At 36.3% G+C, this 19,326-nt stretch overlaps 1 protein-coding gene across 1 annotated transcript in view; it reads left to right on the plus strand.

The window, feature by feature from the left end:
- The window catches only part of unc5a (unc-5 netrin receptor A), a 323,606-nt gene that overhangs the window by 268,884 nt on the left and 35,396 nt on the right, over positions 1–19,326 (plus strand). The window contains exon 8 of the mRNA XM_052149893.1: positions 18,528–18,749. Coding sequence (XP_052005853.1) covers positions 18,528–18,749 — 222 coding nt within the window. The remainder of the gene's footprint in view (positions 1–18,527; positions 18,750–19,326) is intronic.

Raw genomic sequence — 19,326 nt, forward strand, 5'->3', positions numbered from 1 at the left:
AATAACACATTCTCATGCACACACTCTCAAACTCTTTCAAGCCCACACTTAAAGAAACACTGAAAAGGCAAAAATCCCTGAAAATTGGAATGCTGGTTACAGATGAATTCTTGTCCCAATCTGTTCCAAGCAGATGTCTCTTGCCAGACAATAGACCTGTTTTATACAGTAATGAGCAGAAAATCCTGCCTGCTTTGTCCACTCAACTGCACAGGAAATGTATTTTTTTATATACTTAGAGGTTTAATTAGTTGTTAGAGGAAACCTTTGTAGAAATTAAAGTAGCATTTTGTGTCCTCATAATTCAAGTTAAACTTAGCCATGTAGCACCTGTAATGGGTTGCATGCTTTTCTCAAGTTAAAAGATGCAAAGTTATCCAATGCAAATGTTAGATTGAATGGTGCCAAACAAAATATATTCTGAGGTAGTAAGAAACACACATGAACAAATCACATTGTATCTCCCCATCAAACAACCATTTCGCTAAAACGAGGGCTTTGAATTTGCTGTTTATGCAGGCTTTTAATTAAGCAATATCACACAAGCAAGAGTGCAATATGGCCCTATATCAGCACTGCTGTGATTCAGCCGCAGGTAATCACAGCAGTGCTGATTTAGGGCCATTTTGCACGATTGCGAGTGTGATATTGCTTATATACAACAGTTCAATGAAGTAAATTAAAAAGAAAATTGGAAAAACTGAGTATGGTCATAAAAACTCATTTGTGCATGGAACTACTTTGTTCCACGACGGATCAGAATCTGCTGTTGCTGGTTCATAACAAATGATGCGTCCAAGCCTTCATTAGTAATTCAAAAATGTCACTTCAGAAAAAGTATCACAGCTTGTGCTGTTTTGAACAAGTTATTGGATAAACATTGATGGATGGATGGGTGTGTGTGAGTATGTGTGTGTGTGTGTGTGTGAGTGTGTGTGTGTGTGTGTGTGTGTGTGTGTGTGTGTGTGTGTGTGTGTGTGTGTGTGTGTGTGTGTGTGTGTGTGTGTAGAAAGAGAGAGAGGGAGAGAGAGATATGCTGTCAGCTTTCTGAAGGTCAGCTTTCTCAGTGTAAAAATAGCCATACATTCTCCCTATTTCACGGTAGCCGATGCGCAAGAGTCATTCACAATAGAAACCGCAATCGTTTTCGCCATTTTGAACAGTACTTTCTTTTCAATGTGAAAACTCCAGTAAGAGGTATGCACCTTGAATTCTGTAATTAATCTGTCTGTTGTGTCTCTTAGCTTTGATGAGCCTCAATGCTGAAGTTGTTCGTTTAAAGCTATTTTCTAGCTTTAGTAGTGTAGTAGTAATACAAGCGATCATGGAGCACTGTTGTATGTAAACACTGGCTGACGCAGATTCACTTCACATCACCAACTGCTCATATTACACACAAAAATGTAAATACTTGTAAGTGACACAAATACAGAAGCTCTTAACACATATGCACTACTCTTACACTTTAGTTTAGAACAGCACAAACACAAGTGGAGTGATAAACACAGTGAAGCATCCGAATGCTGATGGTGTGAGTCTATCAGTGCTCATGGAACATTTCTCATCAAATCAGATTTTAGGACCAGAACTAACTGTTTTATATATGAAAAATAACTATTCAATCAAAAAAAAAAAAAAGTGGCCACAGGAGATCCATTTGGGAATTTGGCTTAAGTAAATTTATCTTGTTTTACTGATGTTTAGATATTTTTTTACTGGGGAAAAAAGGGGGTCAGTAGATATTTGGGGCTTATTCAGGTTGTATGGGTCCAACCTTGAAATATTGGTATATAATTCAATTTTGTAGTTCAATGTCTATTTTGCACAATTTAAAAAAATTCAATATTTGCCCTAGTAAGTTAAGCCCTAGTAGCCCAACTCTAGCACCACCCATGGGAGTAGGGTTGGGGTTAAGCCCTAAAAACAAAATTTTTGCTGTGCAGGAATATTGCTCCAGTACCAACACATATGTTGTTGATTCAGCAACACGTTCTACATGGAAAAAGTCACCAATAAATAGTTAATTAGCAGTGTAACTTTTCAATGATTTTCACAAATCAGTGGCTAACTATAGTGTGGATGCAGCACAATGTCTCATAACCTCCTTTCATCTAGTAATTAACAGTTTGGCATGTTGCCAACTAGCAAAATTAAACCCAGGTGTTATTGGGTAAAAAGTGATGATGGGCTGGAAAAGTCATGTTGCTGCACTAATGTATCCTCGCACAGCTAATAAGGCTAATTTTAACAATAGGCCAAATTAAAACATTTTTATCTGGATTACAGTGAGACACTTACAATGGAAGTGAATGTGCCAGTCCGTAAACGTTAAAATACACTTTTTAAAACGTAAAGCCACAAGACATAAACAATATGTGTGTTAACATGGTTTTATTTTAATACAATTACTAACCAGCCTATTCTGTGTATAGTTGTATCCAATTTTACAACATTATTGCAATAACAGTGTAACGCCATAAACCCTTAAATGACCATAAAAAACTTTACAGCTCAAATAATACACAACTTTTAACTTTTTTAACCACAATGTTTCACAGTCAAATTTAAAGCCTCACCATTCACAAATACTGTGGAAAAATAGCAAAAACAATGGTCTCATTTTTCAGAGAAACAATAAAAATAAAACATTTTGTCCTAACTTTGTAAACATGTAATTCTGGTTCTTTTCACTCCACCTAAATTTGAAAAGTCTCATTTTAGTCCACTAGGTCGCAGAAAGCATTTGAATTTTATTGTTTTCCTGTATCACAATCCATCACAAAATACAGATCGGAAATGTAGGTGGCGCTCTAACAAATTTAGCCCTCATAGATGTGCTCGTCCATAGACATTCAGTCTAATTTTCAGTTCAAGCTCCACCCCCATTTTTTCATGAATATCTTAGCATCTGAGTGGACTAGAAGCTCAATCTTGGAGTCATTAGAAAGCTAAGAAAGCTCCTCCCCTTTGCGATGATATAAACCATTTTATCATCAATAGTCAAACATATTTTCTGATGATTTTTTTTTGCATGCTTTTCCTTTTTGATGGCATATTTTGTTCTAGACATCTAAGATATAACATTGGATTATTCAGCCCTGCAAGCTCACCGACAAGTAAACAATGACTCATTTTTTAGAGAACTTCCTAAGGTAATAGCAGATTTAAAGTTTTTAGCTATTTAATGCCATCGGTTATCGGAGCAAGTTTGTTGGTATTAGGGCAACAAAATTAACTATACAGTCACATTCCTGAGAGTGAGAGCTTTCATTTTATATATGACTTGTCAATTTACTTTATTTGCTATGTGAAGGACTTTTCTTTTCATATAAATATTTCTACCCCATTATCTCTAGAAGGCAGAAATTTTCAAAACAAATGTTTTAGACTAAAGTACAGATGCTAAGCTTTCAAATTATACCTTAAAGGCATTTTTTCATGATGTAGTGCCCCCCTTTGGGCCCACCAGCAGGTCCATAGAGTTTGTAAGTGCTTTGAAAAAATTATAAGTTTCAAATCTCTGCCTTTTAAACCCTCCAAAAATTGTCCCCATTCACATATATATATATATATATATATATATATATATATATATATATATATATATATATAATTTTTATTTATTTTTTATAATTTATTTTTATTATTATATTTAATAATGGTGCAATATGTAAAAACAATTAGCCCTTCCCAGACTTCCTAGTTTGCCTATTAAAGCTTGTAGACTGATTTTCATACTAAGGGAGTGGGTCACTTTTGCCAGGAAAATCCAAAGGATGTGATGTTTTCCCGAGAGGCTTGTCTCAGTGTGTCTCTTCCGCGATTTAACAACAGCAACAAACTGCAACACTAGGTAACTTTATCTTAGAGATAGAACAACACTGACAAGTCTGACTCCTACAAAAACTCAAAGTAAACAAAAAAAAAAAAAAAAAAAAAGGCCCTAAGCGGGAATGTGATCGTGGTCGAGTGAAAACTAGAGTGAACATCGGCAGGGCATTTGATTCCTGGAGGGACCTTCGTTCGGTTTTGGGGATCAAAATTGACTCTAAATTGGCTTTCTTCTTATTGGACAGGTAAGCTTACATAACTGCAAAGCATGTGAAATATAGCGCCATGAGGATTGATCTGTGTAATTTTAGCTAAGTTGATCTTGCCTGCTAATGCTGACGAATTGCAAGCTACCTAATTTTGATGATCTTCTCTTTGTACTAAAAGTCAGGTTAATGTCAATGTTAATCTATAATTATTCAGCAAGGTTTGGACCCTACTGTATATACGCAGATACTCTAAATATAATTTCAGCCTGATGACCCTATTTTTCTCAGCTTGTCTCTCTGCCTGCCTTCAGACATTTCACTTTTGATGAAGGAACGACACCTTCAGCTCAACCTTGCCAAGGCAGTACTCCTTGTGATCCTAGCCAACCCATCTGTTGACCACAACCTCACTTTTCATCGTGGTTCAACTGCAATAACACCAACCAAAACAGCCCGGAACCTGGGAGTGGTGATAGATGACCAGCTTAATTTCATGGCACACATCTCATCAACCACCAGGTTTGCAGATTTGCACTTTACAACATCAGGAACATCCAAACTTTCCTGTCAGAATATGCTACACAGCTCCTGGTACAAGCTCTGGTCGTTTCAAGACTGGACTACTGTAATGCTCTGTTGGCTGGCCTTCCAGCTAACACAATTAAGCCACTGCAGATGGTCCAGAATGCAGCTGTGCGTCTGGTCTTTAATCAACCAAAATGGGCTCATGTCATCCCAATCTTGATTTTGGAGATTTCACTCTATAGGCTGCCTGTAGATGCCCAATGCTTTAACTCTAGCCTTCAGGACAGCCAACGGAACCGCACCCTCTTACTTCAATTCAATTCTTCAGGTCTGTGCTTCAAATCGCTCTCTGCGATCTATGAACGAGCAATGCCTTGTGGTCCATCACAAAGAGGCTCAAAGTCTATTTCACAATCTTTCACTTTCTCTGTTCCTCTGTGGCGGAATGCACTTCCAACCTCCACACGATCTGCTGTTACCTTCTCAACATTCAAGAACCAGCTGAAAACATATCTGTTCGACGAGCACTTAAACAGTCCACACTTATTGCACTTACTATTGAACTTAACTTGCACTTAATAAAAAAAATTACATATATTTTTCTGTCTCTTTCTTCTGTGCTTGTCTCTTTACTACTCCAGCCACAGTGAGAACATGGCAGTCTTATACTGCAGATTTTGTTCAACTTTCTATGACAAATACCTTGCTATGTGTCTCATTTGTAAGTCGCTTTGTATAAAAACATCTGCTAAATGACTAAATGTGTAAATGTATATCAGCAAGAGTTTTATTGTCAATACTGAGGAAATCGCCATTGTCTCTACAAATGTCACTGCAGCCGAACAAGTCTGAACATGTTTCTGTCAGCCGTGATAGGAGAATTGCAGGTTGTAGGTTGTATCCCACAGTGATAGGAGGGGGACCTCTATGTGAGATTTACCCAAAGGTAGAGTTCAGTTCCCTCAGGCCAGGCCGAGACACCCCGCTGTTATACAGCACAAGATGCACAGATCCCACTCTGTTACAACTCCAGAAAACCATTTTTCGACACACTTTACATCAGCTTCAGGAACAGCAGGGACATTTCTCTCTCTGTTTTGTGCTGATTACAGCAAAAAGAGAGCACGAGTGGGGGAATCTGATACCGAAAGTAGATCAGCGGCCTCTGTGTCAAGCCGAGGCAAGAGAAAGTGTGTGAAAGAGAGGCAGAGAGACAAGATGTTGTGGAGGCAGGGCACTGCTGTGCTGAATAAGCCAGGATCCATTCAATTAAAAACTTGATTAACTGTGTCAATTAAAGCGTAATGGATGTCTGTTCCGTTATTGAGTGGGGCAGAGGGAACAAGAGTCCAGTCTATAGGTGACGTCAGAGATTGTGTCTTCAATACAGCTGCTGGACCTGATAAAAGTTGGGTTAGTGATGCTCTGATAACAGATTTATATTTGCACTGTATGTATGTATGTGTGTATGTATATATATATATATATATATATATATATATATATATATATATATATATATATATATATATATATATTGTTGTGTATTCTATATATATTTAATTTCTATTCAATTTTATTTTTTATACTATTTATTTATTTTTCTTGATGCTGTAATGTATTGTTGTGCACTGGAAGCTCCTGTCACTAAGACAAATTCCATGTATGTGTAAGCATACCTGGCAATAAAGTTGATTCTGATTCTGATAAGTCCAAGGAGAACATGAACAGAACAAAGAAGATTGGAAAAGGGAGATTGGCAATTAGTTGCAATTTAGTTTAATTTATGTGGACAATGAAATTGAAATGGGACATAAAAACACTATAGCTGAAGCAACCATGTCAGTTATTCTCAATTGATTTTGAACTGTATCTTTCTCCAAACAAGTAACAGTGCTCTCAAAATAATTCACACAGCTAATTAAATAGACTTTTAATTTAGCAAATAAATTCAGTTTCACTGCATAATAAAAACTTTATTTGGTAAAACTTTATATGGACCCCATATTTATAATGCATTGTAAAGGCATTATAATGCATTAGTATTGTCTTATTATACACCTTATATTATGTTATAACTTCTCGAAAATAATTGGAACCACAATTAAATTACATTATAATACTTACCTATTTATATATATATATATATATATATATATATATATATTATACCTTAGAGTGTAATGTATTTTAACATAAGCAACATCCAATTGTATCTGCAGTATATATATATAGTATCTCACAAAAGTGAGTACACCCCTCACATTTTTGTAAATATTTCATTATAACTTTTCATGTGACAACACTGAAGAAATGACACTTTGCTACAATGTAAAGTAGTGAGTGTACAGCTTGTATAACAGTGTAACTTTTGCTGTCCCCTCAAAATAACTCAACACACAGCCATTAATGTCTAAACCGCTGGCAACAAAAGTGAGTACACCCCTTAGTGAAAATGTCCATATTGGGCCCAATTAGCCATTTTCCCTCCCCGGTGTCATGTGACTCGTTAGTGTTACAAGGTCTCAGAAGTGAATGGGGAGCAGGTGTGTTAAATTTGGTGTCATCGCTCTCACACTCCCTCAAACTGGTTACTGGAATATATGTTGATCACACATGTGGCCAATCTTCTTGGATGTAAACACAATAAAAAAATAAAACAAAATCAAACTGATTCTATACTGGAATCTATTCAATACATTCAATCTGTTTATGGATCTTATTTGGAGACTTATTTTATATATTTTATAAATAACTTCCAATGTATAAGTTTGACTTGTAATGTATTGTATGTTACAAGTTTATGTTATGGCTCTTTATAAGAAGATATTGCTTTTGTAACTTAAAGCAGGTAACTTAAGACTACATATAATTTGATCACACCATAAGACTGTTTACACTATACATCACTTATATGATTAACTGTATTAGCTTCTGCTGTGTTAAAATTGCTTTCATGCATTATAACTCTCTTAAGTATAACAATGAATAGGGGAAGTCTTACAATGGATTATAACTGAAGTTACAATAATTTATGAGAAGCTATAACTTATTATATGGTGATTTATGAGACATTATGGATGCAGTAAAATGCATGTATAATGCCTATACAATGCATTATATATAATGCATTTTAAATGGCTTCATAGAAAGTGTTACCCTTTATTTATTTTCTGATAATGCATTTATTCAAATTAAACTCTAACAACAAAATGATAGGCATGCTCACTGTGAAACCATAACATATTCAGCTACAAACAAACAATTATACTGTTCCAATATGAAGACATTTTGTCCCATGTGTTTTCTTAAAATGTTTCTAGATTTACATATTCATCAAGCCTTTCATTACAGTCTGGCCAGACAATTTAATTCACATCACACAATGTATTCTTATTCTTTGGATCAAAGGTAAAAAAAAAACAATGTGAATGTTGTTATGTTGGCACATAAGCCTCTTCTGTTGTTTGGAGAAGAGTAATTTTGTCATAGAGGTTGAGATCTAACACTTTCCATCTCCAGGAGGAGAAGAACTCCACAACTGGATTCAGAAAAGGAGAATGTTTTGAAAGAATGGACCTTGGATCAGATACATTTGTGTGTAGTGTTTTAAGAAAATTAGGTATATATATATATATATATATATATATATAACATAATAAAACATAATTATATATATATATATATATATATATATATATATATATATATATATATATATATATATATATATATATATATAATTATGTTTTATTATGTTTTTATTTTGAGAACATTGACCTTCGTTTGGAGAAATGTGTCAAATCAGTTAAAAAAGCAGCTGAAAGAAAATTTTAAAAAGGCCTCGCTCCAAACCCATATGACTTTCGTGAACGACAAAAGGTACACAAAACGTAATGATAGTTGGCAAATTTAATAGGTTAATGTAATATATATTTTTTGCTGTCTTTCCTAAGAAGGAAATAAATGCATTTTGACAGGAAAAGAAGTATATATTGAGTTAACATCATCAATTAAAAAATCTGTGTTTAATTGAGATTAACTATGAAAAATTATGTGATTAATCAAGATTAAAAAATGTAATAGACTGAGAGCAACTCTACAAATAGTAATGTACTACCTGCACATAATGTAATAAGTTAAATGTAATGACTTAAATTGAATAATTTTCTCAAAATGTAATGAGGGGATATTTATTTTAATTTTTTTCCAAAATGTAATATTTTATTACATTATGTGAAATGTATTACATTTTGAACTCACCAAACAAATATTTATGATTTTCTTTTTTTCATATTGTAATATGCATTTTCAGAATAGAACTGTGAAGCAGGACCCTGGGTAATCCTCTGTGATACAGTCCATATGCACAGCTCTGACTTTGCCCTGTGTTCAGTAGTTTTGGCAGAGCGATTCCTCTTAGCTTTGAGCTGTCACTCCGCAGAGCGTCTAAATAGGCTTGAATACACCTACACAGTCTTTTTGCTCACAACATAGGGGCACTGGGGCTCTCCCAGTAGTACATGCAGACACCTCTGCCACCCAAAAATCAATGCGCTGCAGAGACAACCTTCACAAATCCCATTTCCCACTGACACAATTGATTAGAATTATTTTGAATGCAATTGTCCCTGGGTGCTCAGTCATTAAGCCACAGGCCATAGAGAGAGCACAGGAAATTATGTGGGTTCATACAGAAATCTGCTCTGTGTCAGAAACACACACACACACAGAAACAAACATATCTTTGCATTGTTCCAAAATCTAGTGAGCTGCCTATGGTGGCAACAATTTAAAGGGATAGTTCACCTAAAAATGTCAATTTTGTTGCTAACCTATTTACTTGTTTTCTTCCATGGAACACAAAGGGACAGATGCAGTAAGGCTAAATTTCAGCCTCAGTCACAATTTGTATTTTTGTTGCATCTTTTTTCCATACAATGTAAGCAAATGGTGCTTTTAATTTTTGGGTTAACTGTTCCTTATTGGGTGGCTGCACAATCTGCACACATGATTACAATTAGAGCTGCAACAATTAAAGGAATAGTTCACCCAAAAATGAAAATTCTCTTATAATTTACTCACGTCTTGCCATCCCAGATGTGTATGACTTTCTTTCTTCTGCTGAACACAAAAAAGAATATCTGATAATGATTCCAAGCTCGATTACACTTCCTAGTGTATGACACATGTGCAGAGAGCTAGACGGTGCTAGGAAGTGTAATCGTGCTTGAAAACAGGATCTGTAAGGATACAGCAGATGTAAAGATAGTGAGTATTGAGTTTCGTTTTGGTCTGTTCACATCCAATATTGATTGGATCGCTTCAGATATATGGATTACACCACTGGAGTCTTATGAATAACATGTATGCTTCTTGTATGTGCTTTTTGGAGCTTCAAAGTTTTGGTCAACATTCACTTGCATTGTGAGGACCTACAGAGGTTTTTTTACTTGTGAATAAAACAGCAGTAAAGTAATTTAGAAACATATTTTGTGTTTCTGAATTACTTCCCCCGAACTTAATCAAATTTAATATAGCTGCAAGCAGCAATTATGGAGCCAAGCATAGCAACCATTGCACTACCCAAAGTTCTCATAGAGCAAGGATAGATAATATTGACCCCAGACAAATTTTAATCCACAACTTCTTCAATCAACATTTGATTGGGAAAAGCTCAGCCTCCATTCAATAAGCACAAAACAAAAATCTCCAGAACTACCTATATTTCTAATGCATGACTTGATGAGGTGAGTATTGAACCGGGAACCTTCCGTTCGAAATGTCATAGCTCTACCCACTGCACAATACAGCTGTTGGTTTGGAATGGGGGCTACCCAAATCTGGTATGGGGGCTATTCATGACCACCCCTATCAGTGTGCCAAATTTAATCATTTTCCTATGTACGGTTCTATGGGCAGCCATAAACTCCCCTTGGGGAGGAATAATAATACTAATATAGCTGCAAGTAGCCATTAAAGGACCAAGCACCAAAATGGCAACCACTGCACAACCCAAATATCTCACAGAGCCAGCACAGATCACATTGTCACAGGACAGATTTAAACCAATGATTTTCTGTTCTTCAGTCCAACAATCAAACTACACACTACAAAACCAAGGAGTTGCCAATCAACAAAGGGACATACCAAGCTTAGAGGAATCGCAACTGAGCACAGCAGCTGCCATGATCAACTTTATATTCATGTAACTTTTCAACTAAGGGGGAAAAATATTTGCTTGGGGAATAGCCCAGCAACCATTTAGTAAACATAATTAAAAAAATCTCTGATATGGCAAGAATTACTCCATGATTAGCACAACACATTGCATGAAAATGATATACAAAGCAACCTGAAAATACTTCACAAGTCACCAAAAAAGTGACAGAATCTGAAATGTTTCACAGGTGCTAAAGAGACATACCAAGCTGAGAGTCAGCAGGTTTTGAATAAAAAATAGCATTAAACATGGTGGAGAGTCAATATGGATATAAAAACACAGCAGAAAGAAAGAACAGACTGGTCATAATGTATTTTGCAAATACTTAAAAGTTGCCCCAAGCTGGTAATCTTTTGATCTCCAGGGAACAAAGGCATGGCACACTTACTGCTAGGCCACATTTTACAGGTGCTGACGAGATATACCAAGCTGAGAGTAAGCATGTTTTAAATTTAAAAAGTATTCAAAAAGGTGGAGGGCTGATATCAAACACAACAGAAAGAGAGAACAAACAGGTCATGATATATTTTGTAATTTCTTTAAGGTTTTCAAGTCACCACAAGCTGGTCTCAAACAAGCAACTTTTCGATCTCCACAGCATACAGGTGTAATCCACCATACCGCTTGAACACATTGCCGCAGGTTTTACAGTTGCTGAAGAGACATACCAAGCTGAGAGTCAGCAAGTTTTGAATAATAAAAAAGTATTAAAAATGGTGGAGAGCTGATATCAAACACAGTAGAAGGAACAGATTTGCCGTGATGTATTTAACTGATTAGCATGCTAGCTGATTAGTGTGTTAAATTAATGTTGCCTACAAATAGCATTGTGATCAAATAGCCTTATAAGACAGAAAAACCAACAGTTAGCATGCTAACCAATTAGCATGCTAAGCTATCATAGCATGTAACATTATACATTTGCTATATGCAGTTATATCAGAAGAACAATACTAAGACAAAGAAAAACAAGAAGTTCTACAAACAGAAATTATCTGTGATAAGCCTTGCAACTATTCAGTAAACATAATACAAAGGCCTACAGTACAATATAGCATCAATTCTAACACCAATCCACATGGGAATCAAACCCAAGACTCTTAAATCTATAAACCAGTGCTTTAATACACTGAGCCACTCAGTTGACATTCCCCCTGTGTGGCAAAGAGAATTCCTGAGGTTAGAGTCAGCAATCGAGTGTAGGTTATCTTTTATACTACAGGTGGCGCTGTCTCTAAACTGCACAATTATAATCAGGACATGATGTCGATGATGTATACCATTTTTTTAAAATCCAACAATGGATTTAAAAGATTCATAATTTTTCGCATGGCACCATGCGGGGATCAGACGTGTGAAAGCTATAGCTCTGTGCACTTTCCTAGTTTTAACACTTTTAATGACATAAACCGGTGAGATTCGATACACTCTGTTCCATAACTGTTTCGACATCATTAAAAGACACTTACGTGCTCAAGCTGACACCCAGAGAAGGCCCAGAGACAGGGAGATGATTTGGTCGGAGAAATTAGGGAAATTCGGCAAGAGATTTTGAGTTTGCAATGCTGACAAAGGTCGTTGCTGACTCTTAGGATCTTTCTGTAATACATCGATCGATCGATCGCTGCCATGGAGACTAAATTCTCTGAGGTGGTTACAAGAGTCGGAGATGTCGAGAAATTGATTGATAATCTGGAGTCATCTGAGAAGGAATTATCTGCTAATTTGTTAGGGACTAAGGTGGATTTGGAGCGTGTCTGGTAGAAGTTGGAGTACATGGTGAACTGTAGCCTGTGGAATAATGTCTGTATTGTCGGAATTCCTGAAGCCAAAGAGGGTCAGGATATCGTGAAATTCCTGGATGAGCTCTTCCCGAATCTGTTTGACATAACAGGCCATAAACTGGAAATCGAGTGAGCTCACAGGGTTCCTTCTCTTCAATCTGTTGAGGGAGACAGAACCCTATCAGTTCTGGCCAAATTTCTGAACAAACATCTTGTGTTATGCGATGCGAGGAGTAAAGGAAGCCTTACTTGGAAAAAACACAGCATTTTCTTGTTTCCAGACTTTGCAAATTTGACAATAGAGAAACGTGATCGATTCGAGGAATGCAAGAAACTTTTACATCAATGGAAGGTCACTTTTGCACTGATATTCCCAGCCAAATTGAGAATAGATGCTAAGGATGGCCATAAAACACTTCATAAAGTCAATGGAGTGTGAAAGTTATCTTGTGGTACTCACGATGCAGCCGAGTGGACTGACATTTGTTTTCTTTTTGTGCTGGTTCCGCCTAGCATCTGTAGTTTGTTTTGTGGAGTAACACACCTTCTGGACAGTTTTTTGGATGAATCTACATGCTCTTTGTGTTTATTCCGCCTATTGGCTGGAGTTTGATTTATAGATTATCTTTTGTTGTGTATTTCTGTCTCACAAAATTTGTACTGAAACACTGAACTTGAGCAATCCAATGGCAAAGTTGTTACAGGGGCTCTCGTAGGCGTACATGGACTGTTTGAGTTTAGAGGGATGGACACCGGTTGGCGCTGTCGTGCGCGGGGTTAATGTGCACGTTTTTTTTTCTGTTTGTTTGGTTTGGGGGGACATTCGGGGTGTGATTGTTGCACTAATGAGGAATGTGGACTTTCTAATTTTTATTTTTGACGCAATCTATATTTCTCATATATCAAAAAGTAAAATGTTAATATGCGTGGATTGTCTCTCTCCACATGTAATGTGAATGGGTTGGGGCACCCTATAAAAAGAAGCAATGTTATTTCTCCATGTATGATATTTAAATACGATATAGTGTTTCTTCAAGAAACACATCTTTCCCCCGCAGGAAGATTAACAATTTGGGAAGATATGGGGTTGACATGTTTTCTTTAGTGCTGGCCCAAGTAAGACCAGGGGAGTCATTACACTGATAAGTAAACATCTACAATTCAAATGTTTCAAACAGATTAAAGATCAATTAGGAAGAGTCATTTTTGTTTCAGCAGAAATTCAGGGTGAAAAGTCTTATTTTGGCTAATATTTACGCACCTAATGTTGATGATCAGGTTTTTTTTTTATATATCTTGAAGGGATGTTGCACCCCTCATGATATAATATTGGGAGTAGACTTTAATCTTTTTATGGACTCAGTCCTTGATCATAGTGAAGATATGGAGACTTTTGAACCCATCTGGTAGGGACTATAAATATTTTTCATCAGTCAATAAGATTTACTCTAGAATATATTTTTTATATATCTAAGTCTCTCTTTTCATCTGTTGTTGATTGTTCAATCAGAAACATTTTAGTCTCACATCACGCCCTGGTGTGTTTAGAGGTGTTGCCACAAATGGAGAAAAGGGAATTATATAGTTGATGTTTTAATGTATCCCTTTTGCAAAATTCTGAATTCCAACAAATGTTTAAGGCTGAAATCAATGTTTATATGAAGACCAACTGGTCCTTAGTATCCTCTGTGGGCATGGCTTGGGAGGCACATAAGGCATTTCTTAGGGGCCGGATCATACAGAATTGACCTGAATGAAATACAGATGTAATACTATTTTGGGTTTTGGCTATTCATGGCTTTGAATTGAGTCGGAAGACAAGGCAGGAAAACTTCTGGCTAGATACATAAAACAGAGAGAGTCTTTTTTTCACCAAGTGAAATCTGCTTGTGGTGAAATATTTAGCTCAGCCATTGATATTAATAATGCTTTCAAAGAATTCTATCTTGATCTCTATAGGCAAGGCTGTGGGGCCAGATGGCATGCGGCTGAGTTTTTTAGATCTTATGCTACAGAATTGGCTAGAAGTTTATACAGAATCATTAAAGAATGGAATGCTTCTGTCAACCATAACGCAAGCCTGAATCAGTCTGACTCTTAAAAAGAACAAAGATTCAAGTGAGTGTAAGAGTTACCGTCCAATTTCTCTGATCTAGCTAGATGTTAAAATATTGCCCAAAATTTTGGCTAACCGATTAAGTAAAGTTATGACATCTCCTATACATATAGCTCAGGTAGGGTTTATTCGGAGCCATAGCTCTTCTGATAACATTAGGCGTTTCATCAATATCATGTGGTCAGTGGCGAATGATGAGACTCCAGTCGCTGCCATCTCACTTGATGCCAAAAAGGCATTTGATATGGTAGAATGGGATTATCTTTTTAAGATGTTGTACATGTACGGGTTCGGGAATACTTTTATTGGTTGGATTAAGTTATTTTATAGACACATTGATTAATTTTAGATTATTTTATTCTGGATAGTGGCACCCAGCAGGGTTGCCCTCTTCCCCATTATTGTTCCGTCTTGCCCTGGAACCATTAGCAGCCGTTATAAGAAAGGAGGTGATGGCGGGAGGTGTGGTGCATAAGCTTTTGCTTTACACAAATTATATTATTATTCGTCTCCGACCCTACTAGATCTATGCCTTGCTTCCACAGAATTATTAGTTCCTTTTCTAAATTCTCAGGATACAGAGTTAATTGGTCTATATCCAAAGATTTGGCTCTGACAGCATATTGCCCGGTAATGGCTATTCAGCCAGGCACCTTCCAGTGGCCCAAACAGGGCATTAAGTATTTAGGTGTTTTACTCCAAGAAAATTTGTGTGATTTAGTTAGTTAATTTTTACCCTGTAATAAAAAGGTTTTCAAACAATGTGGGCAGGTGGGCTTTATTACATTTATCTATGATTAAGAAAGTTAATGTTATTAAAATGAATTGTATTCCAAAATTCAACTACCTGCTACAATCTCTCCCTATAGATGTCCCCCTCTCTTATTTCAAGCAATTCGATACCATAGCGTAGTCCTTCATTTGGAATGGTAAATGTTCCAGATTACATTACAGTAAGTTGCATAGGCTGACTGAAAAAGGTGGGCAAGGCCTACTCAAGATTTTGTTTTATTATTATGTATTTGGCTCATTGGTCACTTCTACCTGAGAGAGCCCATCCATGGATTTGTATTGAACAGGAAGTCTTTGCCCCTATTTTGCCATTACAAAGCTTTTCTATAAAACTAATCTGAGAAGTTAAGTTACACCCCGTTATCTCGGCAGATACTCTGGGAGTGGTGATTACTGCTTTTGGAAAAGGTCATGAGACATCAGTGTATTACTCCCTGCTCATTCAGAGTCTGGGGGATGGAGTTTTAAATTCTATCAAGAGATTATGGGAGAATTTGGTATTGGAGGAGGAAGTGTGGGCTAGGATTAAAGCAAATGTCAAGTCTACATCTAGAGATGCAAGGGTGTGTCTTATGAAATTTAAGATTTTACATCGATTCTATTTTACCCCCTCTAGATTGTATAGGCTTGGTCTGAAAGACAAACCCACCTGCTGGCAATGCCAATCAGAAGATGGAGACCCATGTTTTATGGTGGTGTGTTAAGATTCAAGAATTTTGGTTGAAGGTTCAGAGTTTTATGTGTGACATATTGGGCACTCAAATTTCAGAGTCTGTATTTTAGGCGATTGGGTGATTGTTGGGGATGGAAGTCGGCTGGAGCACCCTCATTTTAAGAGTGGTTTACAGAGATGGAGAGGGTGGTGGCATTCAAGGAAATTTAATGTAGAAGGCTGGGAGATTCATTTGATAGGAAATGGGGCAGATATTGGACCTTCTTGGAGGGCTCTCAGGGAGGGGTAGTGGAGAGAGAAATATAGTTTTAAATGCATGTTATTATATATATATATATATATATATATATATATATATATATATATATGGAGATTAATTGAGACCTTGCTTGGAAGAATTGGTTAATGTTTGAAGGAATAGAAGTGAAAACATGATAAAGGACATAATCTAAGATGGCAGCCAGTGTAATGGGTAGAGTTTTAATGTAAGGGGTCATCAAGAAGAGAGTAATCAGACTAAAAAAAGAATTGTGTCTCTAGGACAAACGGTTCAAAAGATACGTAGAAAAGAAAAACTTTTTTTCACATGGTGATGGCACTATAGAGTATGTCCTAGAGACCACAAATATTTTAATATTTTAATTGTATAATTTTACTACGTATGGTTCTATGGGCTGCCATAGACTATAATAATAATAATAATAATAATACTAACAAAAACAATAGGTGCCACATCACCTTAGGTGCCCCTAATTAAGAGAAATAATAGACAGCTATGAATTTTGTCACAAACTCGCAGCCCTATCTTGCTGCCTAAGGCATCGAGGGAGCTCACTAGCTTTTGAAACAGAGCCTCTCTCTCTCTCTCTCTCGCTCTCTCTCTCTCTCTCTCTAAGTGTCTTTCAAAATCAAGACCATAAATTTAGCAACTGGAAAAGTGCTGATGTGGTAAGCTGCCAGCTAACACTCCCATCTTTCCAACTGCAAAACAACCCACTAAAGCACAGATTTGATTACCTTTTTAAGGAGGCGGTAACAGGGATGCTGCACATCTACTGAAATGTTTTCACTACAGTAAATTCTCTTACACTTTTAATGCAAGCCAAGTCAGGTTTGGGTAATTTTGTTTACTAATAATCTTGCGCTTATAAAAGCACTCCCTGGTGAAATTCGGTTAACATGAGATTACAAAAACAAAGTAATACAAAGGCAGGCATTTCATTCTTAACTTGGCAGTAATTTATCATGCATTATCACTTTAGTGGTTCAGGTTATGTTGGGGATGGAATACTAGCTTACTACATATTGTGCCGTATACACTTAACATTGCTACACTGCTATTATATTTTTAAATTATGTGAAACAGTGTGCATTCTGCAATGATAAACTTTTCAAACATTTACATTGTTTTGACATGACCTCATTTCGCTGCATGTTTATTTTTGTGAATGCTGGCCAGATAGCATCTAAGAAATAAAAATGTAGCATTTTTAATACACATTTGTGTTAAAATGTTTTTTTTTTTTTTCGCTGTGTTGAATGCTTCTGTTTGATGTTACATCTGGTGTAATTGTCACACTATGGAAGGTGAAATCATGTGCATTGCAGTGTGTGTAAACTTGTAAATAAACTTGTAATAGATTTGATCATTCTGTGTATACAGTACATACATGCATGTATGCACAAAATGTATACTGCAAATTGCTGAAATAATAGGATTAGTATGATAGTATGCTGTTCTGTATATACCCCCAAATGAATAATAACACTACTAACAGAGCCATTGTGCAGCAGGAGTGTGCTCATGCTGATAATGCAGATTCGAATTTGGACTGCGTCTTACTATCAAATAGACAGACAAACAATTATATTTTAGGTTTTTCTACCATTTTCTTTGCAATCTTGATGCGAAACTGACATTATTAAAATGAAAGGCAGATTTAAAAAAGAAAATACATTTTCTTTTAATCAAAAATATTTGTTTTCCAAGGCATTTTCTGAAAGTTAACATAAAAGTTCAGTTTTAATTTCATTTTTTATTTTATCTTTTAAATTTTCATGTTTACATGTATATTCTATGGTAGTTATATGTTATTTTTACTTTGGCACATACTTTGCAGACATTTTGTGGAAATGAAATTATCGTTTTTATTTTTAATTATATCTTTGTATTAATTTATTTTAAATTGGCAGATTTTAAGCTCCATATAATCAGACAGATGCTGATAATTACAAAAATGCCAATATCAGCTGTTACAAATATGGTCACAAATATTTTGTCAAACCTGTTAGTAATATTTATGTCTCTCTCTCTCTCTCTTTCTCTCTCTCTCTCTCTCTCTCTCTCTCTCTCTCTCTCTCTCTCTCTCACCAGCTGCGTCGGGTGCTGAAGATGTGGCCCTGTATGTGGGGATTGTAGCAGTTGCCCTGTGTCTGACTCTACTTTTGATCATACTGGTGCTGGTGTACCGCAGGAAAAAGGAAGGTCTTGATGCAGATGTGGCTGACTCTTCCATCCTCACCACTGGCTTCCAGCCCATGGGCATCAAGCCCACCAAGCCAGGTGTGTGGGCACCGCGCAGGGCAGCCCGCAGCAGTAGGCTATTGTTTCCCTATACTCTTCACCCCTCGTCACGGTCTTTCACACTCATCCTTTCATCCCAGAGCCCATGTTCTTGTGCCACCTGTGGCAGTAGCTGCCCACAGTCTTGTAAACGTGTTTGTGTATGTGAAGTGATTTCACTAAACGATGGAAGTAATAGTTTGTGTCATCTTCACAGTTTCAAGTGTTCCAGAGTGTGATTTTGTTTTACTTAATTCACTCTTGATCCTCCCATGAAACAAATCTTGCCTACTGCCATGTACAGTACTTTATTTTTTATATATTTGAAGTGTTTAATGTAACAAAAATGAGAACAGCTCTGAAATTGTGAAATCTAGGGATTTTCACCCAAATGAAAGATTACAAATGGAAAATTCTATTATTATTTACTCACCCTAATGTCATTCCAAACATGTATGACTTTCAAATATTTTAATTTTTGAAGAATATTGTAGCTGCTGTTTACCATATAATGTAAGTGAATGGGAACTACAACTCCATGATAGTAAATATTGGTTCATACGACTCATATATTTCATGTTTTCTGAGGTCATACGATAGCTTTGAGGAA

Source organism: Xyrauchen texanus, chromosome 19 (genome assembly GCF_025860055.1).
Source record: "Xyrauchen texanus isolate HMW12.3.18 chromosome 19, RBS_HiC_50CHRs, whole genome shotgun sequence".
Classification (NCBI taxonomy): Eukaryota; Metazoa; Chordata; class Actinopteri; order Cypriniformes; family Catostomidae; genus Xyrauchen; species Xyrauchen texanus.